Below are 25,199 nucleotides of genomic sequence, written 5' to 3'. Positions count from 1 at the left end.
GAGCAGGGAGGAGCACTTCTGCCCTGAAGGCATGCAGCATTGCCCCCTGGAGCATGGTGCCCTGGTATGCAATTAATGTTCATTTAAAAAAAAAAAGGGGGGCATGGAAGGGACTCCTGTCCGGGAGCATGCGAGCCGCTTGCACACACTAGCACAACCAGGGACCGCTGCGGGTGAGCCTGGTGACCGCCCCCGTGGGTGGAGGTGGTACAGCCACACAGGAGCTGCCCGATTCCTGGCCCGGCAGTGACCCAACATGCTGCTGCGTAGAGCCCTGCAGCTCCGCGGACACGGATTTATACCCGCACTCACGGCTATACAGTTTGTATCCGTGCAGGGCTCTAGCAGTGAAGTCGCCTAGCTTACCCTGGAGGAAGCGAGAGACCCAAGGCGAGCGGGCCCCGCCACTCCTCCAAGAGCCTATTCCAGAGCTGGGGGCACCGCACCCAGCCGGTGGATCCCGGACGTGCTCCAGAAATGAATGTCAAGCGGCCTTGCACCACGCGGCCATAAGTCACGGTTCCGTGCAGTGCAGCGACGTGAGACTTAGACCCTGCAGGGTTAACTGCAGCCTAGGCAGGCTGCCGCGCTTCCGGCAGAGGCTCCGTCCCCGGCAGTGGCGCCCGGAGCCAGGCACACGTTAGGCGCGGGGCTCACCAGGGGCAGGGGCAGGGGCAGGGCCTCCCGCAGGGGAAGCAACGCGAGGTTCCAGCGCCACCCACTCAAATTTGGCCCGCTGGCGCTGCCGCCACAACGGAGGGGCAGCTGGGACAAACCTGAGCGGTTCCCGTTTAAGTTGACGTGAGGGTGGTTCAGCGCGGCACAGTGTGTGAAAACTGCGGCCGGCAGGTGCCGCTTGTCGCCGGCTCCGCTCACAAGCCTGGAATCACAGAAACGTCGGACTGGAAGGGACCTCGGGCCTCTTCAAGCGATTAGCAACCGAAGAAAGGGAGCGCCAGCACTGCGCATGCGGAGCCGCTGCTGCCTGCGGTGCTCAGACACATTCCGCAGCAGAGGCGGAGCTGTTGTTTCACAGTCTCTTCATTTGCCGTCCGCCGACTCGCAGCCCTCCCCTTTAAATGCCACCTCCCCTCTAACATCGCCGCCTTCTATCTGCTGCCGTGTCGGGTTTGGCGGGAAAATCTTGCCGGGGAACGTTCGGAAGAGGCGGGGCGCGGGTAGAGGCGCCCGCTGATTGGTTGCTGGTGGCGCCCGCTAGCCACGTGTGCTCTGTCCGCAGCGCGCGAGTTGCTCCTCTAGCCCTTGTCCTGGACCGGTGGCGGTGGGAAGGCTGAGCGCGAGCCATGGACTTAGCGGCCGGGGATGCGGGGGCCGCGCACCAGCAGCTCCGCGATGAGGTGGCGGAGAAGTGCCAGAAGCTGTTCCAGGACTTCCTGGAGGAGTAAGTGCCCCCGGGCAACGGCAGCTGTGCGCCCCCGCCGCCGGCTGGACGCTGTCCCGGGGCGGGGGCAGCAGGGCCCTTACCTGCACTGGCTGCGCTCCCGCCCCTACGCGCTGCTGTTGCCCCCCCCCATGGCGGAGATGCTCCCTGCAGGAGCCGAGAGGAATTGGCGGGTGGAGGGGGCCTCACCTTGCGGCTGCTCTGAGGTGCACGACCCGGCCGTGACCCGGCTTCGGGAGAGGCACCTTCCTTAGTCGGCAGCCTCCTCAGCCCTGTCTCCCCGGGAGCGCGCCGCTGTGCGGTGGGTACCCACGCCCGGAGGCCTCCCCAGCGCCTGTAACTCGGTCTGTTAAAACTACGGACGCTGCGGGGAGGAACGTCCTGTCCCGTCGGGGTCCGGCCTGAAGAGACCTGGGTCAGTGCGACTGCTTGACGGGGGCTGAAGTCTCTCGGCATCTCCCTGCCCTGATGCTGCCTCTCCTAGTTATAATCATACACACCTGAGCTTGTTTGCAACTGGTTGGTGTCCGTTATGTTTGACCTGAGGGGGAGGGTGTCTTCCCTCTGGTTTACTTCTGTTTGAGCATTCCCTTGTTAAAGCAAAGTATAATCCCAGGTGGTTGACAAATTAATAAATTGCTAGACCGTTATATGAGATTTCCTTGTATCTTACTCACTTGTGCTTTGCTTTGTGCATTTTGGATAGCTGTGCACAGAAGATGCTAACACTTGACAGAAATCAGCCTTTATTTTGTACCCTCGGTTTCTTGTACGATCATGCACATGTGACACACAAAGGTTACTGAGGGTCCTGTGGCACCTTTAAGACTAACAGAAGTATTGGAGCATAAGCTTTCGTGGGTGAATGCCCACTTCATCAGACGCATTAGTCTTAAAGGTGCCACAGGACCCTCTGTTGCTTTTTACAGATTCAGACTAACACGGCTACCCCTCTGATACTTGACAGAGGTTACTGTTAGCAAGACTGTCAAATCGTTTTGGCCTAGATTTGAACTGCATTTAAATTTGGTGCTCCATAATATCTCATTGTCATGAATAGTGAGTCTCTTCTAAGGCTTGTGAGAGAGAATGTGGGTCTCCCTTGGGTTATTTGAATTTTCCCAGAGAGAGCTTTTCTTCCAAGTCATTGACAGGAATTTTTGTGCAATAGCTGTTAATGAAGCTTTGTGCGGTGTGGTCGAAGGTTCCTTCATCTCTTGGTTGCTTAAGTTTCATTTTTCACATTTGAAGTTCAGATTAGTCCTTTAAGGGGTCTTCAATCAAAAACCAAGGCTGTCACATGGTGCTATTCTTCATATAATCTGTAACAATCATAAAGAAATAAAAACACATTTTACCTGTGCAGGTCATTGTTAAACTATAAATAAAATGCTGTCTGGGGAACCAGGTATGTGAAATACAGATCCAGTTGTATTAATTCATGTTGAAATCGCCATTTGTGGATCAGTGGACAAAGGGGTAGGAGAAAACTTGTATTTGGCAGTGACATTTGCAAGTGCTAGTGGTATATGGCCTTTTTCTCCTACCCCCTTTACACAGGGCACTGAAGAACTGTATTCAGTTGCTGTTTGGTATACAGTACTGCAAAACTTTCCCCCTGAAATGCTGTCCCTTTCAGATTCCAGAACAGTGATGGGGAAGTCAAATACTTGCATGATGCTGAAGAGCTAATCCGCCCAGAGAGGAACACATTAATTGTGAGCTTTGTGGATTTGGAGCAGTTCAATCAGCAGCTCTCTACCACTGTCCAGGAGGAGTTTTACAGGTAAGGCTCACCTGAGAACTGGACAACATGACCTGGATATTACAGTTGAAAACATTTCCCCCCATTACATCGGGACTTTCTGCTGACTGTCCCCATTACTAGCTCTGCCCACTTCAGGTGCTGTGTTCAGAACTATCACCGAACATGAGGCAAATAGGCAATTGCATTTGTGCTGTGGGGAAAAGTAGATGGACAATATGGAAATACTAAATGAATCCACCCATCATAGTACTTTACTTTATTGAGCCAGTTGCTGTTTTCTAGTCTCAACATCTGTTTCAGGCTAAGCTTGACCCAGAAGACTTAGGGCTTGTCTACATTGGCACTTTACAGCGCTGCAACTTTCTTGCTCGGGGGTGTGAAAAAACACCCCCCTGAGCGCTGCAATTTTCAGCACTGTAAACTGCCAGTGTAGACAGTGCACCATGGCTGGTAGCTGTGCTCCCAGTGCTGGTAGCTATTCCCCTCCCAGCTCTCTCCCAGCACTATGCCGTGACTACACAAGCCACGTTAAAGACATGAAGTGAAGACGTGCCCTTAGTGAAATAAGCTTTACTCAACTCCCTTTTTTAGAATGAAGAGCAAAAATGTGTTATCACACAATATTTCATATTTGGCATATTTATACTTGCTTACATGTATCCTGGCATACTATAAGCCAAAGCTTACACATATATGAGGGAGGCCTTTGACTGGTTGTAAAGGGGAAAGGAGTTTTGTGTAACTTTTGTAAAATGTGAAATTCTTTCCTGTATTTCAGAGTTTATCCTTATCTGTGTCGAGCAGTGAAGACTTTTGCCAGAGACCATGGAAATGTTCCTCCAAACAAAGACTTTTATGTTGCATTCCAAGATCTACCTACCAGACACAAGTAAGAGATATATATTTTTTTAATAGTTGAAACACATCGAGCTGGACTAAGCAGACATAGGATAAAGAAGATCTGACAACAATAAACACATGACATAGCGATGACAATTTGAATAAATTAATAGATTCCAAAGCCAGAAAGGGACCATTGTGATCATCTAGTCTGACCTCCTGTGTAACACAGGCCAAATAACTTAGCCAAAATAATTCCTAGAGCATATCTTTTAGAAAAACATCTAGTCTTCCACAGAAATATTTTCCAAGCCCTCCGTCGCTTGTAAATAGACAAGCGTTCTGTGACTTGTCTATTTTAAAATCAGTTTAAAACATGTTTTTTTTTTTTTTTTCAAAACATAACTCTCATACCTTTGTAATGCTGACTTCAACTTTAGAAATCATCCAAATTATGTTCATTATCACAGATAATTTTAGAAACACAGAGTAAACGAACAAGTTTCATTAATGCTAAGCAGGATATGTTGGTGTGGTACTGAATGCTCTTAACGACCCCAGTTAAGTAAAGCACTTAAGCATGTGTTTAGATTCCATTGTATTACTTAGAACTTAAGTACATATTTATCTTAAGTGCTTAAGTATTTTGCTGAAATGGGGCATAAAACTGTGGAATGCCAGGTCACCTAGGAATTGAATGGCTATTAATCTGATATTTTTAACAGAATTCGAGAGTTGACATCAGCCAGAATTGGCTCTTTGATGCGTATTAGTGGACAGGTGGTACGTACCCATCCAGTTCATCCAGAGCTTGTAAGTGGAACCTTCCTGTGTCTAGACTGTCAGACAGTGATAAAAGATGTGGAGCAGCAATTTAAATATACACAGCCAAACATCTGCAGAAATCCAGTCTGTGCCAATAGAAGGAGATTCCTGCTGGACACAAACAAATCAAGATTTGTTGACTTTCAAAAGGTATTTCCATGGCTTCCCTAGAACTTTGTTGGGTGTATGTGTTAATGATGTCTGCATATTTAGAAGGTGCTACTGCCACTAGTTCACATTAAATCTTGATGATATGGAGTCAGATATTTTGCAGTCCTAACACAAGGCACTTGAACTTATAAGTGGCTGTTTTCTATCTCCAGAAGATGTATTTTTAAGTGTTTGAAGTTACAGATGAGACTTAAGCAATTTTCAGACTTGAGATGCTTTATTCTTCTATAAATAAAACACACACATTTTAAGGCAGGAGACCTTCAATACCAGTTTCCCATAATAAGCAAGGTAAAATTGTTCTATACAAATATTATGCTAACGTTTTTTTCTGTCCACCTAAAATAGAGTTTAACAGTTATTAACTTTGGTTATGACTGAGTTATATTAATATGGAGTGGTTCAGATGAGCAAAGCCAACCCATTTTATCAGGCTTTTAAAAAAAACAGTAGCCTTCGTCTCTTTCTATGCTGAAACACTTAATTTTTTTTTAAACATGGTACAATGAGAATGCTATTTTGAACTTCAAATTTATTTTGTTTTGTTACTAGAGTGTGTAAAAATTGGTGATTTTTTGAAAAAATAAAACTGGATTTTTTTAAAATTTAAATGTTTTTTGTTTTATTTTGTTAGGTTTTATTTTTTTAAAAGAAAAAATTTAATACAAAATATGTTAAGGCCTACATTTATAATCTCTCAAAACATTTTAAATGAAAAATAAATATGCTGTTTTGTGTTTAATTACATTCCAGCTACTGTCCTAATGCAGTTTGACACAAATCATGAAGAAAAAATTATGTAATAAATAAGCAATATATAATACACTGTTTTCTAACATACTAAAAATGCACATGAATAAGAATCTGAAAATATTAAGCTTTATAATTGCTTAAATCAATGTATATTGTTATAACGTACCCTCCTAGGAAGCAAAAAGATGTACCAAATCTAGTGTAAAGGCTCTATTTAGTTGTAAATCAACATGATTTTTCTAATGATTATATTAACCAATGTGAATATTTTCTTTCTTTAGAAAATAACTGAAGTACAAATGGAAAAGTTAATTAAAATCTACTTAAATTGAGGCTTTCCACTTGGCGATTTAAATTGCCTTGATTTTAAATTAATCCACCCTGCTTTTTTACAATCTTTACTGTGTAGATAGGGCCTAAATTAACTTATGCACTCCTTTTGAGGAAGGAAAAGATTGAGCTCTTTAAGTCTGTCACTGCAAGGCATTTTCCCCAGCCCTCAAAGCATTTTTGTGACTCTTCTTTGCACTCTATCCAATTTTTCCAGCATCCTTAATCCTCTGCTCCAGTAGGACATTTTAAATAGTCACCTTTTTTTATTTAAAAGGAAGTGGCATGATTTTGTTATGAATGAAGCTTCCAGAGGGCAAATGCCATTTCCCCACATGTTAGATATAAGAAGTTTAGAAATACAGGTACTTTAAATTGCTAAAAATGGAACTTGTCAGTTTCAGCAGAGCATTTAATATTCTCTTCCTCTTTAGGTTCGCATTCAGGAGACGCAGGCTGAACTGCCTCGAGGAAGCATTCCTCGCAGTGTAGAAGTGATCCTGCGTGCTGAAGCAGTAGAATCAGCCCAGGCTGGTGACAAGTGTGACTTCACAGGATCGCTGATTGTTGTGCCTGATGTAGCTCAGCTATCCACCCCAGGTACACTGCTGTCTGTAAATGGTGACTTAAGCTGTCCTGTGTGCATACTTGAAACAGAATTAAGACTCTTGTTCATATGGCAGGTGTGCGTGCAGAAACTGGTTCCCGTGTCAGTGGTACAGAGGGTTATGAAACTGAAGGAATCCGAGGACTTCGTGCTCTGGGAGTCAGAGATTTGTCCTATAAACTAGTCTTCCTAGCATGTTATGTTGCTCCAACAAATCCACGGGTAAGTATTTAAAGAAAATAGACTTAAAGATCTGGCTTGAAGAGAGTGGTGGGTTTTTTGCCTCTCCTAGAGTGTGAGGCTTCAGTTTATATCTGTTTATGATTTTGCCCTGGATCTGATGTGTTGCAACTGTTATATTCCTCTTCCATCTTGGTTTATGTAGCAAAGTCTCTCTTCCCATGTTCTTACTGTGACAGGGTCTGTCAGACCTTTTCTGCCCCCTGCTAGAGACATCAGTGCCTTGACACTTCCTGCCCAAGGAAAACCACTCAGTTTAAGCAAACCAACAAGATAGTCCTCCAGAGGCTTAGAACAGCCGAAAGGAAATACTGACCAATCAAAAAACAGCAGGCTGTTTAAGAAGGCGTGCCTGCTTTTGCTCAGGGGCAGAGCTGGGTGAGACTGGGACAGAGGAGGAACTCCTCAGGGATAAGCCAGAACTCAGGTTCACATCAGGGCCTTGCCTTAACCGCTGCAACTAATCATGTACATTTTAAGGTTGCCTTTTTTCCTCTTTGTCTAAAGGTACAGACAACCGAAACTTGAGTTACTGTTTTGTTACTTATTGTTTAGAGACTGATGCCAAGTTTGCAACACAGGCTGCCCTGTGCCAAGCGGCAGCCAAGCCTTGCAGACTCTGGCAGGGAGCTCGTGCAGTACCATGCTTGGGCCTGAAAGGGTTACTAGAGAGCAGCCCCGCCTCCCGCACTTATACTTCAGAGGTGTAACTATCTGGCCCACTGTAGAGTTTTAAAATAAGAAGGTAGTAAATGACCCGTCTCCTTCTAGCCAGTCATACATCTTGACCCGTCTCTCCCCACATCTCCATCTCCTGGGTGTCTTAAGGTCATCTTAAATATGACATGAACAATACCAAGCTCCTGATCTTGAAATTGTGGATCTTTGGGTGCTCCCACAATACAAATAGTTTTAAAAATTGTTTTTAGTTCATCTGTGGCTAAGTTTTAGCGTCACATGAGTTATGATGCATAATTTCACCAGCAACTTGACATCTGCATAGGCATAAAGAATATTTGAATCCTTCCTAAATTTGCTGGAAACAGAAGTATCCTTACTCTAGTATTAGTGATGTGCTTTCCATTTGCAATTAATTTCAATAGAGAATTAAAAGGACAATTTTAGCACAGACTCTAACCCCTTTCATTACTGAATTCTCTTTTGCTATGTGCAAAATGCTGCATGTGGCTCCATTGCTTTGGGAATGAAGGGGCTCAGTGGTATTACTGGAAAAGAAAAGGATGTTCCAAATGTACTTTTTCCATGGAAATCAAAAAACGTAACTTAAATTCCTCAATTTTTGATTTCCCTGTTAAACAAGCCCCCATGCTTCTGTAGAGATCCCAACAGGCTACACTGAACAGAAACTTTATTTGTCTTTTCCATGCTAAACTTGCATGATTTCAAGCCCATAGTTTTCTTTTTCTCTCTTTCCCCCCCCCCTCCCCCAATAGCTGCCATACTTTGGATTTGTATCATGTTACCTCACTCTTACTTTCTTATTTGTATTTAGTTTGGTGGGAAAGAGCTCCGAGATGAGGAACAGACTGCAGAGAGCATTAAAAACCAGATGTCTGTAAAGGAATGGGAAAAGGTGTTTGAAATGAGCCAGGATAAAAACCTTTATCACAATCTCTGTACCAGCCTCTTCCCTACTGTACATGGTAAGAGTCCAGCTGTTATGGCAGGGTGAGCAGATTGCATTCTTGACAGTATCCGCTACTGCTATTCAGGCATGTGTTGGGACAGGTCGAAGACATGTAACTAATATCTCAAATCCTCCTGTCTAGTTTTTATAGTGCTCTATAAGAGGTTGGGTTTTTATTTAATATTTTGGAATGAACTGCAATCAGAACAGTAATTTCCATCACAGGGTGACCTGTTTATTTCTAGTTGTTCAGTAAACCTACAGCCTAGCAATTGGATGCAAACTTTGTCTGGTATAGACACTCTTAAAAACATCCAAGGGATAGGACTTCACATATCTCTGTTCTCAATGGAGTGTATGAAATACTGTTCAGACAATAGCTGCAATTTGATAATAAGCCATTTTGACACTGGCTCAGAATAATTGCTTGTGAACTCACTTAGGTCCCCCTGTCTTTCTGAAGAAGTTGATCAGCTGAATTTCTGTCCAAAGATTTGAGGCTGCTATAGCGCCAAGGAAATCAGCTTCCTTGTAATTTGCTCTACCTTAAAATTGCATCAAGCATATAAATGCTGTTTCCAGTGCATGTTGTTCAAATACATGAGATTTTAAAATTCCATTGGGCTGAATTTTTATCTACACAAAGTGTAACATCCCAAAGCTGCATTATGGGCCTTCACTGGAACTTCTCTTTATGGGGCAGGTAATGATGAAGTGAAACGAGGGATTCTACTGATGCTCTTTGGAGGAGTTCCTAAGACAACTGCAGAAGGCACTTCATTGCGTGGAGACATCAACGTTTGCATTGTTGGAGATCCAAGTACAGCCAAGAGTCAGTTTCTCAAGTAAGCATCTCTTTAAAATCCAGCACTTAAATGTTGCCATTTGTAACCAGAGTTAGGAGTGTATGTTGGGAGAAAGTTGTAAAGCACTTAATGAATATGGGAAGGCAATGCATTTGCCTCCTAAGCTAATACTTTGATATGTGTATTCAAGAACTTTAAGGAGCACTGTCAAGTAGTTAAGAGTTAATCTTGTAAGGCTTAAAATATTTCTCCTCCTTCAGGTTTTACTGTATCCCAGAGAATTAAAAAAAAAAAATCTTTGAGTCAAGTCATACTTGAGGTGTATCTGTACAACATATTTGTTCAGCCTTAAGTCAGGTAAAGAGGAATAAGTTATTTGAGCACCTGTTTCCAGAACCATGCAAACACCACTGAATATGGTGTTTACAGAAGTAAACAATAAACTCTGTTGGCTACATTGTAAGAACAATGTTGTGGTGACATTAGATGCCAAAAATGAACTGGTGCTTGACAAATCTGGTAACAAGTGTTGCTTTTGACAGAATTTGAGTAATAAATGCAGTATATTTTTATATCCCTTTACAGCAGAAATAATAGTACCATGGTTCATACTACCCATTTATAGAAAATAAACAAGTAAATTTATTATATTGTTTAATATTTGGTAAATTAAAACATCAGATATGACATGATGCATTATTTTTATGGGGTTTCCACTCACAGCATAGTCTAAAGGATTGAGCATAGATTTTGGAATAGGAAGAATTAAATTCTAATTCCAGCTCTACACTGACTTGCGATGAGGCCTTTGACCAGTTGTTAAACATATCTGTGTTTTTCCCTTCACCTGTAAGATTTGTATACTTTACTTCTGAGGTCCAGTAGGTATTTTTTAGAGGCTTAATGTTTGCATAGCACTCAGAATATGTTGGGAAAGTAACTGAAATATTTCACTGATGGATTGTATTTAGTAAGGAACAGCCTATCCTAAATTCTCAATTACTGAGAGACAATCTACACTCACTGCTATATTTGCTTTCCACAAGCTACTCTTAGTATAACCTTTGAGAGATGTACCTGAATATTTAGATGCTAATATCTAAACTGTATCGTTACATTTATTAACCTAAATTTGGGATATTGCAGATTATGTACTTTACCAGGGATCAGCAACCTTTGGCACGCGGCCCGCCAGGGTAAGCACACTGGTGGGCCAGGCCGGTTTGTTTACCTGCTGCATCCGCAGGTTCAGCCGATCGCGGCTCCCACTGGCGACGGTTCACTGCTCCAGGCCAATGGGGGTGGCGGGAAGCAGCAGCCAGCATATCTTTCGGCCTGATAGAGTGGTAGAAGGCATCACAGTGTAAAAGTTCTTGTATCCACACCTCCTGCAACATTTCTAATAAAAGTGGATAGTTAGTGCAGACTAATCACTTATTGGTACCTCTCTCCAACAGACATGTGGAGGAGTTCAGTCCCCGTGCTGTGTACACCAGCGGGAAAGCCTCCAGTGCTGCTGGTCTAACAGCTGCTGTAGTGAAAGATGAGGAGTCTCATGAATTTGTCATCGAAGCAGGAGCCCTGATGTTGGCAGATAATGTAAGTCCACTAACTAAAATCTGAAGCGGCATTTAAGAATAGTAGGGTTCCAGTATTCCCTGTGCTGTTTTGATTCACTGTATACAATTTTGCAAAAGTTTTGTCTTTTTTTTGATCTAGTTGCTGTAGAAGTTGGATGATCTTATTTCTTTACTCTTGTTTTAGGGGGTTTGTTGCATTGATGAATTTGACAAAATGGATATACGAGATCAAGTTGCCATTCATGAAGCAATGGAGCAACAGACTATATCCATAACAAAAGCAGGAGTTAAGGTAACTTGCACCATTCCTTGCAGAGTTTGCATGTGTAGCTGTGTATTTGTAACATATATGTTTAATTACAGGTTACTTAACCTTTCTGAGCCTCACTTTCCCCTATCTGTAAAACTAAGAAACCTATCTTGAATGCATTGAGCCTTATATAATAATTAAAAAGTGCCTGCTGCAGTATTTCAGATACTACTATCTTAACTGTTAAAACGATGACCTTTAATGTGAACTGTATACCAGGGCAAAGTACTAGTTAGCCAAAACTCTTTTGTGGCATCATTTCTACTGCTTTTGTTGTGCTGCTGCTGTCAGTAGAGGTTCCCTCTAAATCAGTGGGGATACTGCAAAGTAAGTGGCTGCATTAGCAGACAGATGCCTAAATTCTATACCTACCAGTTGGAAGAGAAGCCATAACTTGTTGCATTTCTTTAGTAAGTGGCACTGACAAGTCACATATTAAGGCTTTGGTAATTTTTTCTTCTTGCATTCTCAGGCTACTCTGAATGCCAGGACCTCCATTTTGGCTGCAGCAAACCCAGTTGGTGGGCGCTATGACAGATCAAAAGCTCTGAAACAGAACATAAATCTGTCAGCTCCCATCATGTCCAGATTTGATCTCTTCTTCATTCTTGTGGATGAATGCAATGAGGTAAGTGCAGGGGCAGTAGCTGTCAGGAGCCTTTTCCCCTCTCTCTCTCTCTCTCTCCATTCTACAGAATTACAAGGCTGGAAATACAAATCTACTGTACAAATTATGCTGATTTAAGATGTTGACCTTTAAAATTTCTAGTAGTTTGATTTAACTTGTGCTTTGGCTGGTCACTGAAGCTGTGACTGCTGCCGATAGTCCACATGGTATTTGCTTTGGTGTGCTGAGACCACAGCTTACCATATTGTCTGTTTCTCCTTGTACTCCCCTGTCAGTCTGTCTATCCATCTTTTATCTGTTATCTTAGACAGCCTTATACCCCATAGAATTTGCAGTCTTTTTGCTTTTTTTTACTCTGTCTAGTACGATGGGGTTCCTATCAGTGACTGTGGCTCTTAGCCTCTATGACAGAGGTAGGCAACCTATGGCACGCAAGCTGATTTTCAGTGGCACTCACACTGCCCGGGTCCTGACCACCGGTCTGGGGGGGCTCTGCATTTTAATTTAATTTAAAATGAAGCTTCTTAAACATTTTAAACTTATTTTCTTTACATACAACAATAGTTTAGTTACATATTATAAACTTATAGAAAGAGACCTTCTAAAAACGTTAAAATGTATTACTGTCACGCGAAACCTTAAATTAGAGTGAATAAATGAAGACTCACCTTCTGAAAGGTTGCCGACCCCTGCTCTATGATAATACAAATAATAAGAAAATGAGATGTAGAAAGTGATGCCTTTCTCTGTACCCTTCCCTAAGATTGACTCTCTAACAGGCATTGAGTTGATGGAATACACAAAAAGTAATCTGAGATGAAGGAAAAGAGAATTTAGAATTCCCTCACTGCCAAGTTCCAGATTCTACCACTTGTTTGGCTAAGACACTAGTCATAAAGTAAAGTTCCAAGAAGTCATGGCCAGTCTTATTTGGGTTTTTTACTACCTCTTCCATCTCTTTAAAACTGTTTATGCCACAGCACACCACTGGAAAAATTGAGTTTTGATAGTTTTGCTTCTGGAAAAAGTAGCTGTGACATCAAAGGCACGAATGGGGGAGCAGGAAGTGAAGGAACAATGTCCCTGTTGTGTGTTAAGTTGATGATGGCTTCACTGCTATATGAGAATGATCTAACAAAGCAATGACTTCTTAGGTTACGGATTATGCCATTGCCAGGCGCATAGTGGATCTGCATTCCAGAATAGAAGAATCTGTTGATCGTGTGTATTCACTAGATGATATCAGAAGGTACCTGCTATTTGCAAGACAGTTTAAACCGAAGGTAACTTTACTTTTTATATTTTATCTTAGCATACAGAAAGGTCTAAGGAAGTGAAGTTACTACTCTGCTTAATGCTTTCTTTGTGCAGATAGAAAGTAAATCAGTGAACTGATCCCATAGTATAGCAGTTAATTAAGCTGTGGTGTGGAAGCTTGGAATATTTTGGATCCACTTGCTCTCCTTGTAAATGCCAGAGCCCCCGACAGCACAGTTGAGATTGGGTTTAAAAACTTGAGCTGAGTGTCTGTCAGTACCAAAAGCAAATGAAGAGCTTCATCATGTTTAATTCATATCTCTGGGTGTGGGAGAATAATCATTGCCTCAACAGTATCTGGTAATCTGTAGTTTAGAGACTTGTTGCTTAATCGAGCAACTGAATTGAACAACTTTTTTGTTTTGAAAGGTTACTGCACATAGAAAAATGTAAATTTGAACATAACTGAAGCAAATTCTTTGTTGTTGTTTATCCAAATTACAACTTAAAAGTGGCTTTTAGAAATATGCAGTGGAACTTTCAAAAGTTCCACTAATGGAGGCAGTATACTTATGCCAGTTCATTATGAACAAATGTAACATCTTATTTCAATCAGATTTCTAAAGAGTCAGAGGACTTCATAGTTGAGCAGTATAAACGATTACGTCAACGGGATGGCTCTGGAGTTACGAAGTCATCCTGGAGAATCACAGTACGACAACTGGAGAGCATGATTCGACTGTCTGAAGCTATGGCCCGAATGCACTGTTGTGATGAGGTAACACATAGCTTTAAAAAAAAAATTTTAAACAGCTACATAAAGGCAATTAGCATTTTGGTCTTGAAACTTGACAGTGATACTCTGAATTTGCTTTTTCCTGGCCATTTTCTTCCCCAGCTTAAAATAAGGTCTCTGATTCAGCCAGTACTCAGTTGTATGGCATGTCAGCTCCTCTTTCATGCTGCTGCTGCCTTGTTCTCCCATATTTAAAAAAATCTCTAGGTGTGTGGGTGGGTGGGTAGGTGGGTACACTGTGGCTCACATTTTCAAAGTTAACTGAGATGTATGTGATCTACCCGATCGGATATTAATTCATGTGCTCAGCAATATTAATGTAAATGTTCACTGCTCATCAAAATATGTAAGGAAGGAGAAGAAGTATAATATTATGAAGATCTACACAGTCTACTGAGGTACAGCTCCATTGGCATTGTGATTGAGTGGGCTTGGGAGATGCTGCCACACTTTTCCACCCCCAATCAAGAAGGAGCCAAGCAGAGCCCAGCAGGGCATCTAAGCCTCACTGACGGATTGCCAAGTATAAGGAGCCCAGCAGAGCCTATGGATGTATTTGAACTCAGTGAGGGGGAGCCAAGACCAGGGAACCCAGAGAACTTGCATGATCATATTTATGCAGTTGTTCAGATCTACTGAATGTGGTTTCTTGCATGGATGGGATTTGGAAAACTTCACTGCCTTTTTTTCATAATCTAATCCCAGTTTAAAAACCCATCTGCTTCAGTGTGAATATAGGATTAACATGATTTTACCTATTACTGTTTGAATTTGACACATTTTGTTCTAAACTGATATGATATCCAAAAAATATCAGCTAGTTATGTTCTAAAGATGCTTGTCAGGTCAGATTTTGGCTAAGTTTAGTTTTAAAAACAAACCTTGCAGCCTGTAGTCGGGCCAATGAAGACGATTCTAGTTAACTTCTTTCTGGTTCCCAGGGGGACACACTTCAATTATAAACATAAACATTCTTGAATACTGTTGCCAGTCAAACATTACAGCATTGTGTTGTTTTATTGGAAACCTGAAAGGGAGACAAGCAAGTTTAAATTTTCATTGTTCAAGTAGTGTGCAAAAAACCCACTAGTGAATAGTAAGTGTCACTTCCTAAGAAAAGGCTAGGATTATCTGTAATTTAGGTAATGTTGCTTTGTTGTGTTAAGGATCGATGTCCCATCAAAAGTCATTAAGTGACCTTATAAAAATGTCATTGTGGGACTCGATGTTCTCTATTTATATGGGCTCAGTTTGAACAAAACCTTTTTTCTAATTGCCAGCCCTGAAAACTCACCATCAGCACGCTATTTATTCCTCAGTAATCCTATGCAAATTTTCTGAAAGTCACAAGCTGTCAGAGGGCATAGTTTGGCCTTCAGAATCTTTATAGTTTATGGCAATTGCATGAGATAGAAAGAACCAACCTTGGTTGTCAGCTGAGGGTAAGTTTCTGGGGCTGGCAAAAAAAATAAAATTCTACTTTTGATATAGTATTAGTGAGATGTGACTATGGAGACCTCTGCAATGCCATTCTTAGTCACTTCTCAGGGTAGAATCACAATCTGAAGTACAATTCTTAGGTTCTGAACACATGAATATGTTTTGCAAATCTACCAGGTTCATCCAAAACATGTGAAGGAAGCATTCAGGTTATTAAACAAATCTATCATCAGAGTTGAGACTCCAGATGTCAATTTAGACCAAGATGACGAACAGCAAATGGAAGATCAGGAGGCTGAAGATGGAGTCAATGGTAAGTCACTTGCTGAAAAGTTTCTGGCTTTGCTTGTGAATGGGAGGAGGGACTTTCCAATGTTTAGTGCTTAATTGTTTGACAGAAGTGCATCTATTCTTTTGTTTTCTGCTTCAACCTCTGTCCCTACTTTCTCATGCTCTAGGGGCTTGAGTAGGGGATTGTACTTAACTCTGCCACTGTCTTGCTGTGATCTTGGGAAAGTCACACTGCTTCAGCTTCCAGATCAGCGTAACAATGCTAATTACCTGAAGTTTAAACTTTATTCATAAAAAATGTTGATACAGGCGCTGCAGATGCTCCAGCAGGTGTCAACGGCCTTGTGAATGGGATCAGTGACCACTCTGAGGATACAAATAAAGATGCAGCCCCCAAGGCTTCCCTGAAACTTGGCTTCTCTGAATACCGCCGAATCTCTAACCTCATTGTGCTGCACCTCAGGAAAGCAGAAGAAGGTAAGAACTAATTTAAAAACTGTAAAGTGAATGGGCTACATCATCACAGATGCTCTTTGGTTATATTGTAGTGCAGGGCTACAACTCTGATCTGGAATTTGTCAGCAACAACATAGTTTGTGTAACAAACTTAGTTTGGGTCCAATTCCACATTCGCAGCATTGGCCCATTGCCATTCAGATCAATGAAGCCATAATGCCAAATTCAGTATCATTCCAGCATGACTTTAATTTTAAGACAGCAGAATGAAAGGGCTTCCCCAGTGACCTCAATGCTCGTTATAAGAAAGATTGAACCAATACTAGAAAATTACAAACAGTTTGTCAATGTGGTATGTATCATGTGTCGAAGCATACTTCATGAGACTGCAGAACAAATTATTTGCCAGGACTAACATCTGAGTTATTGGATCGGTACACACAATAAAAGCAGAAGTTCAAAGCAGACCCATTCACTGAGGATATCATCGCAACTGGCAAAGAACTGGTCTCTGTACTAAAGGAGGAAAAACAGCAGTAAAGGCAGAATCTCATTGAGAGTATGGACATGACCCACAGCAGGAAGAAAGCATAACCACCCAAGGAAGGCAAAGCAACGTCTCCTAGAAAATGGTAGGGCACTGAACAAACAATCTAAGATGCAGCTTAAGTGGCAAGAAGAGTAGGAGACTTTTTTGTATACTGAATTAACCTCCGAATTAACGCCCTTAAGAATGGCAAAGCTGCTGGCCTAGTCAGTGTTCATACTGAACAAATCAAACGATTTGGACCAGCAATAAAGAACTGGTTAATTAAGTTGCCCAGATACATAGAAAGTATCCAAGATCTGGCAACAAGCATGTGTTGTGGCACTCCTGAAGCTGTGGAAGGACACAGTGGAGCTGAAGAACTTCAGACCTATATCACTACTATGTCATCTCCACAAACTGTAAGAGCATCTCATCTTAACACTGCCTGTCACAACTTGTTGAAAAGGACCTAATACTAGAGCAAACTGGATTCCTCCCAGGCAAGTCATGCACCTGTCAAATGCTGAACATCGCTTGATACATTGAAGATGGCTTTGAAAATGGTATGGTAACAGGGTCAACAAACACAGCACCTACCAGCAGCATATGACACAGTAAATCACAGAAGGCTCCTCACTAAAATATACCTGATGAAAGGTCACCAACTTGTACAACTGATAGTGTCTACTAGAGAACCGATGTTTTTACTTCAAACAACACCGGAAGTGGAGCCTACGGTGGCAACAGAAAAACTGCCTGCCAAAAGGGAGCATACTCTCCTCGATACTTCTCAGCATCTATGTGAATGATCAACTCAGAGCTGGTGCTAGGCATAAGCAGACTGAGCAATTGCTTAGGGCCCGAGCAGCTCAAGGGCTATTAGCTTTTTATTATGTGTTGTGTGGGGCAAACATGCATCTCCTTAAGGCCCCCAATGGGCTAGCACCGCCTCTGGATCAACTGGCAAAAGAAGTTTTATCTTGCCGACGACCTAGCTGTCTCTGCCCAAGCCACGGCTCTTGCCCAGATCAAAGCTACGCAAACATCAGCACTGTCCGGGCTCGGTCTGTTACACTGAGAATCAAGTGCATGCCACCGCAGCCAAAATGTAAGTCCTTCTCTTCCATTTTTGGAATCGTGAGGCCAATAGACAACTCAGCATCATTAGGAATGGGATATCACTTGCCCACTGCTGGAATCCTGTCTACCGTGGAGTGACTCCAGGCCGCATTCTCTCCTTCAAGGTACAGGTGGAGAAGACAAAAGGCAAAATTAGCTCCCAGAACAATATGCTCAGAAAGCTTGCTAATTGCGGGGATGGTTCCCCATTTTGAATTCTAAGAGCCACTGCACTTGCACCTCACTATTTGAGGGCCGAATACACATGTCCGGTGTGGGAAAGATCGGCTCACGCAAAGCAATTGGATCCTGTACTGAATGACAGCTGCCGCTACATCACAAGGTGTCTAAAACCAACAAACATGAACAGCCTTTATGTGCTTGCTGGAGTTGCTCCACCGGATATCAGGAGAGTGGTCACAAGCAAAATTGAATGATTATGACCGGTTGAAGATACCAGACGTCCGCTACATGGTGACACATGGCCTCCCTAGCAGCAACAGAACTGCTTAAAAAATCAGCAACAGCTACACAACTGGAAATGTAGCACACACTGCTCAAAATACTCGACAAAGATGTCAAAATGCACATTGATGTTGCCGAACACCTTCCTGCAGGTACCGAGAGAGATTGATAGACCTGGAGATGTTTAAAGAGTCTCCAAGCAAGAGCTGGAAGGTCAATATGTAGAAATATGCAGAAGTGGGGCTATGCTAATGACCCGGACACATGTGACTCCAGTGAAACACACACCATCTGTTGGTCTGCCAGCTTTTGGAGAAACCATGCATCATGGAAGATCTTACCAGGGCTACAGATCAAGCCATATTATGTGCCCCACGCTGGAGAAATCTATGATTGTGGTAAAAGGACACAAGAAGAATATCCCCTCGGACAGTACAACCCATTCAGAAACCAAGTTCACACAAATCCCATGAAGAAACTTCTCTTTGGGTTCATTAATACTCAGTCAGCTAAACCAAAGAATGTTGGTTTGAAAGTTGGGAGAAGGGCTACATGGTTTGTCTTAATGAATTGGGTTGGGGGCCCTTTTTTACAGCACCATGGATCCACAATATGTCAGCTGAAATGAGGTCACTGCTAGGGTGAAACATGGCAGCTGTTTGACAATAATATAGCAATCCTACAGAAAAAATTAAGATTGGAAGTAAAGATTGCAATATCCAGTTAAAGCTGCAAAAGTGGTTTAGGTAGACAGAATGTGCAGTTATTACAGAAGACGCTAGTGTCTTCCTCTTTGGGCAGAACAGTAATGCTTTCGTTTCGTTGGCTTTACTTGGAGGAAACTAGACAGCGCTGCTTGCCACTCTTCTTACCTTTTGAATCTTCTAGCTGGTGTTTTTGCCAGACAGCTTATTTAGTTTGTGAGCTGCATGGATGGATAGAAATGAGAGCTTCAATTCTCGGTCTAAATGTGACTCCAATGTGATTGTGACATGTCATCTGTCATCAGACACCTCTCATTTCCTGGGAAATCAAAACTCCTTGATAAAAATAATCTGACAGGTTATTTTGGGCTTTTCTTTTCAACATTGTAAATGTTATACTAAGCCTTCTCTTTGACAGTTTGATTAGTATCCTCCTGCTGCTGTATGTTTATGCAATCTGGGGATTGGCATTGTAACTAGAATAATCTAGGTTTCTTTTTTCCTTGCAGAAGAGGATGATTCCTCATTAAAGAAGAGTGATCTTATTAATTGGTACTTAAAGGAAATTGAATCAGAAATAGAGTCTGAAGAAGAGCTTATAAATAGAAAGAAGATCATAGAGAGAGTCATTCATCGACTTACACACTATGTATGTATGCAGTTGCGTGGATATTTAAAAGGGTTTTGAGCTTATAAATGTTTTTTTTTTATACATTTGACAAGTTAGGAACATACAGTATCTCTGTGCGCAGGCACCAATAATTGGTGCTGTATAAATACCTAGATATCTTTCTGTTAAAACTCCGGTCATGGAAGGAATGTCACAATTACAGGCTGGAAAAGGGGTGAGTGGGTGTGAGTGAGCTTCAGGCATTACATACTTTCCTTTTCCAAGTATTAATAGATTTCCTTTGTCCTGCTGAATTGCAAACAAGAAGTGGTTAATAGCAGGCTGTGATACTCCCTGAAGCTTTTCATGGACTCAGTTTCTAGGACTGCTATTTTTCTTGTAGTGACTTTGAGGCATTCAGTAAACAATGTGAGCCTCCTGAGGAATGGAACTTTCCCCTTTCTTTTGCCCATGTAGCTGAAATATTCTTGTGATCAGGGTTCCAGGGTGGGCCACACTGAGATTGCTCGGTTAGAGCAAACTGCAAAGAATGGGGCAGATAATCCCCCAAACTGGTGGTTATTCTGATACTTAGATTCACCAAGCCAGTAACAAAATAGCTTCCCCAATACCTTACTGGTTTACCCAGAAGCCAGAAATAAAGTTGTCTTAAAGCAACCCAGCCTTGAGCTCCTCCCCAGACAGCCAAGTCAAATACAGGATTACTGAAAATCTTATTCATCATATAAAAAGTTGTACTAATCCCGAAGGACCAGACACATTACCCACCAGGTCAAAGAATATTTCAGATCTTAACAAGAATTGGCTATAAGCATGTCTTTGCGTAACTAAACTAAAGTTTATTAAAAAAGTAGAGAGTGAGTATTGGTTAAAAGATCATTATACATACAGACATAAATAGAGTCCTTAGGTCAATTTCATAGTAGAGAAGGTGAGCTTTAGAGTTTCAAAGAGTTTTCAGAATTAGTTCCATAGGTCACCAATATCAGGGTGACCCACTCTGGAGCTGGGGACCTCAGCCTTGCGACTCAAACGTCCCCTTATGAAGCTTAAGCAGATCTGAGATAACAGGATCAGGGTCCAAGACCTCTTTTTATAGTTCTCTGACAGGCTATCAATAGCCTCTTGACAGCAGGCATTCCTTGGGTGAAGAATAGTGGCTTTAAAGTAACCTATTTCCTATGTATACACAGGTAACTAGTTGCATTCATCAGCATGAGGTAATTATCCATTAAGCAGTTGAGAAACAGTTTACTACAAACTTCAATGAGAAATATAGTCAATTATGTTCTTACACCCAACTTCTATCTAAATGTTAATATTCCCTTCTGATCTCTGAATCAATAGATATAGTAACAGACAGGAACTGTCTCTTTACATGGTTAACATCTAACAATGTATAAGTAAACATACAAAATTAGTATTATCTCTAATTCTCTAACAATATGGGTTTGCATTTCAAAGCTCTAGTCTACGTGGCTGTGTTAGCTATTTATAAGGAATAGCCCTATTTACCATTTATATACTTTTCTAATATGTCTTTAAAGGTTGAATTTAGGTCATTTAGCTTGCTAGTTGCTTTCTGGCTCAATGTCACAGTCCTCACTCCTGAGTTTAGGTCTCTGCCATGGTGGTGTAACTCGCTCCCTGGAAATTAGATTCTCTGTATCTCTTTTCTCTCTGTATGAAAACGACAGCTGCCAGAGGGATGCTGAGAAGTCAGTTTTAATCAAAAGCCTAACGAGAAAGTACTCCTTGGTCGATACTTGGCAAGAAATGCTGCTTCTAACTATGGCAATGTTTGGGGCAGGCAAGTTTACTACTTAAAACAGTGTACAAATGTTGCTAAATTGGCTTGCTATGTAAATTCTACAGTGCCAAGAGTTACTGTTTTTAGGGTTTATCTACCTTGGGAGGTTAACTATTCCTGACTAAATAGATTAAGCTAATTTGATATAAGGCACTCTTACTCTGGAATAGTCCATCCTCAAGGCAAATCCTAAAGGGACGTAACCTCCTTGCAGATCAAATGCCATCCAGATTAATCTCCAGCAAGAAATGGGTTGGCTGTTCAGTCTCTCTGTCATTGGCAATCTTATTGTGCCAACTGAAGCTTTTGGTGACTATGTGATTGCCAACCGTGTAGGGGCATTCCATGGTAAATGGACTTTGTAATTTGTTGGTCTTCCATGCTAATAATATATCCGTACCAAGAAAGCTGTCAAAACTGAACCAGTGCTGATGAAGGTAGTTGCTAGGTTTGGCTATGAATATCCTCATTGCTGATTTTGTCCTGCCACTTGATATGGAGCAACTGACCAAGACTATGAGAAAAGACAACATAGGTCCAGTGCTCTTCAGCCTTCCTTAGTGCCCATTCCTAGTTTTGCTGCCATACAAAAGAGTTGGTATAACTGTAGGCCTGTAGATACACAGTTTTGTAGAAACCTTGTCACAATGTCTCCATAGAGGCCGTTTAAGGGCCTGGAATATGGCAGCAACTGCTGCTGTATGAGCATCCACATCTTGTGAATATCTTCCATGTGGTCTGTGATGCTTCCTGAGTATTTGACCGTTGCCACCTACTCCAATATCGTGACTAGGCAGGTTAGTACTGAGCTAGTTGTAGTCAGGAGCTGGAGGCTGATAATGGCCAGGGACTTGGTTTTGTCCATATTAATAACAAGGCCAGTGCATGTTGCTTTGTGCCCGACCAGATCAGCCATCATCTGCAGCGATTCACCAAACCGACCCAACAAAGCAATGTCATCAGCATATTCAGGGTTTTGAAAACAAAATGGTATTCATCCTAATGTCACCAACAGCTGCCTTTTCATGAGCTGAACATGCCTGGAGGGTGTTTATACAGCAGCTGACCACCTACAACAATCTGGTCAATTATCCTTGTAGCTGAAATGGCTAAGAGCTTGTCCCAGCTGCTGAGGCAAAAATGACCAATGAATCCCTGTGAAAAGGCAAACCTAGTATTCTGGAATAAGTGTGTCCACAAATGGAGTAAATCAAGAATAGTTCATTTGCTTTAAATTCAAACTGTACCTTATTCCATATTAATTTTCATGATTCCAGATTAATAAAATCTGATTTAGATTGGATTTAGATCCCTATATCTGGCTTGCTGAGACTTGTAAGGGGTGAAGTAGTGCTATGGACTAGTAAATGGACACTTGTAATGGTGGCATGTAGTATACAAATTTCAGGCCTGATTTTCACTTGCACTACTCTGGTAGTGTAAAAGAGGCCTCTTAAAGTGGATACATTTGCCCACTTCAAGGCATCTTTACAGTGTCAGAATAGTGTAAAGTGTCTTAGGGCAGGTCTACACTGCAACTGAAAGGGTGATTAGGGTTGGAAGAGACCTGAGGAGGTCATCTAGTCCAACCCCCTGCTCCACATCCTTGTCCATATCCTTTCTGTAGTTGGGGGCCCAAAACTGGACTCAATACTCCAGCTTAGGTAAGCCTATCCACATTGGCTTTAATCTAGATATCACATCTTAAAAATAGTAGTGAAGATGTGGCGGCATGGGCTTCAGTCTCTTATTGACACCCAAATGGTTCATCAGCAGAGTTGGAACCCTTAGTTTTTCCACCCTGACCTCAGCCATTTAAGCTAATGGAATAACTGATAACAAGAATAGGTTGTCATCCTCTGTGTGGACCACCATTAGAGAGAGATGAGACACACACTTTGCCAGTGGCTTTCACAGCGATTTGCCAGCATCAAAGAAATGGTGAGACTCTGGAATCTTGGGTTCCATTCCAGGCTCTGGAGGGAAGTGTGCTCTAGTCAGCACAGACTCTACTGCCCCATTCCCTCCAATCTGTCCAGTATATTCCTCACCCCTGACTCCTTGTACCAGTTCTGTTCTCCCCGTTTACCCAGTCTCAATCTGTGTGTCTCAGGCCTAGTCTCTCTTGCCCACCCAGTCCCGGTTCTCCTCTGACTCATCAGATCTGTCTCCTCTAAATCCAGGCTCCTCACGGATACCAGCTCAGTTTTTCTCTCACCTTACCTTCCAGCCCACCCCTAGTCCCACCAGGCTCCTTGTCATGATTTGGTATTTTCCCTGTTCCAGGTCTGGCTCTTGTCTCCTCTGCATTTGAGTCAGTTGACTTCTTCCTCCATACTGCCTAAGCACCAGGAATGGGGGCATTGAATTTACAGGAAGGGCAGGCTCCTTGCCCTCAGTTCCACTGCCTGGCTCCAACTCCACTTGGAGCAGCCATTACAGGGAAAGTTCTGTTTTGACCCTGTGGCCCCAGACCGGATGGTGCATGCTCAGTTGCTCTGTGAGGATGGTGCACGTGCAGTCCGGGCACATGTATGAGCTGTCCTCAGAAGATGGAATCTTTGGAGATTTTAGCTGCTAAAATCGAAGTCTTTACTGAGCATTTATGAACTGTGAATTTACCTCCCCTTTCTCCCCCCCCCCCCCCGAAAAAAAAATTATAATTTGGGCAGATTTTCCCAGGGACAGCAAAACACACATCCCTAGCACCCAAATTTGAAGTCCCTACTCCAAAGTATGAGGGCACAAGAACTGTTCAAAGAAAAGGTTGCCAAAATGTTTTTACATTAATAAAACAATGCATTTTCCCCCCTACTCTCATTCTTGGGAGTAGTTGAACCATTTTGGCTGAAATTTTCAAAATAAAAATTCATCTGAGACATACCGGCATGGAAAATTTCAGCTTAGATGGCTAAGGCTTGGTAGTGTTATAAACAATTTAAAACATTCTTATAAGGGAAAGTGTTGAGCAACTTTTAATAATGGGTGGTGCTATCTGCCCCACCTATAAGAGGGGTCAGCTGCTCTAAGAGGCAAAAAACAGGGAAAAACTACCAGAAGAGAACTTGTGGAATCTGTTTCTCTGCAGGGAAGAATTGAAGCAGACAGCGTGTACAATGGAAGAGTGGGGAGAGAAGCTTGGGTAGCATGAGGACTAGGTGAAATAAGGAAGGGTATGCAGGATTAAAGGGGTAAAAGTAGCAGTGAACCACATCCTTGGGAGGAAGGCTGATTCGGTTGTTAGAGCACTAGGCTGTGGGAGACCTGGATTTAATTCCCTGCTCCACCACAATCCTCCTCTGACTCTTGGCAAGTTGCCTAGACCCAGATCCCCAAAAGTATTTAGGCATCAGACTCCTATTGAAATCTGTGTCTCAGTTACTCCATCTGTACTTGGATATCATAGCAATGGGGGTGCCATATAAGTACTTAAGATAGAAACATGTGAAAGGGAGGTGAGGGATAAGATGAAGTAAAGTGCAAAAGGGAGTTGACTGTTCTTTAAAAAAGAACAAACACTTACTGCATTAGAATTATCTTTCAAAAATAACGGTGTTCAATATTAAGGCTTTGTGTGAGTAAGGATTTTTTGTGTCTGTTTCAGGACCACATTCTAATAGAACTCACCCACACTGGGCTAAAAGGCTCCGCAGAAGGAGAGAGCTTTGATGAAGACCCATACCTGGTAGTTAACCCCAACTATCAGCTGGAAGACTAGGGGTTGTAACATACCATAGTAGGACTTAATTTGTTAATTGCATGTTGGAAATGCATCCTTTGTACATTGTTGCAA

General features: G+C 42.2%; 1 protein-coding gene across 1 annotated transcript; it reads left to right on the top strand.

The window, feature by feature from the left end:
- Positions 1 to 1,304: 1,304 nt before the first annotated feature.
- MCM6 (minichromosome maintenance complex component 6) lies at positions 1,305 to 25,199 on the top strand. The gene is made up of 17 exons (XM_065413494.1): positions 1,305 to 1,402; positions 3,042 to 3,188; positions 3,949 to 4,059; positions 4,736 to 4,985; positions 6,524 to 6,689; positions 6,773 to 6,918; positions 8,450 to 8,600; positions 9,288 to 9,429; positions 10,848 to 10,989; positions 11,155 to 11,262; positions 11,753 to 11,908; positions 13,063 to 13,191; positions 13,782 to 13,943; positions 15,579 to 15,714; positions 16,002 to 16,169; positions 19,475 to 19,614; positions 25,011 to 25,199. The coding sequence occupies exons 1-17, from the start codon at positions 1,305 to 1,307 to the stop codon at positions 25,122 to 25,124; spliced, it is 2,466 nt and encodes an 821-aa protein (XP_065269566.1). The 3' UTR covers positions 25,125 to 25,199.

Source organism: Emys orbicularis, chromosome 11 (genome assembly GCF_028017835.1).
Source record: "Emys orbicularis isolate rEmyOrb1 chromosome 11, rEmyOrb1.hap1, whole genome shotgun sequence".
NCBI classification, from domain to species: Eukaryota; Metazoa; Chordata; order Testudines; family Emydidae; genus Emys; species Emys orbicularis.
The sequence above is the reverse complement of the archived record's forward strand: the minus strand, read 5'-3'. Positions and strand labels throughout refer to the sequence as shown.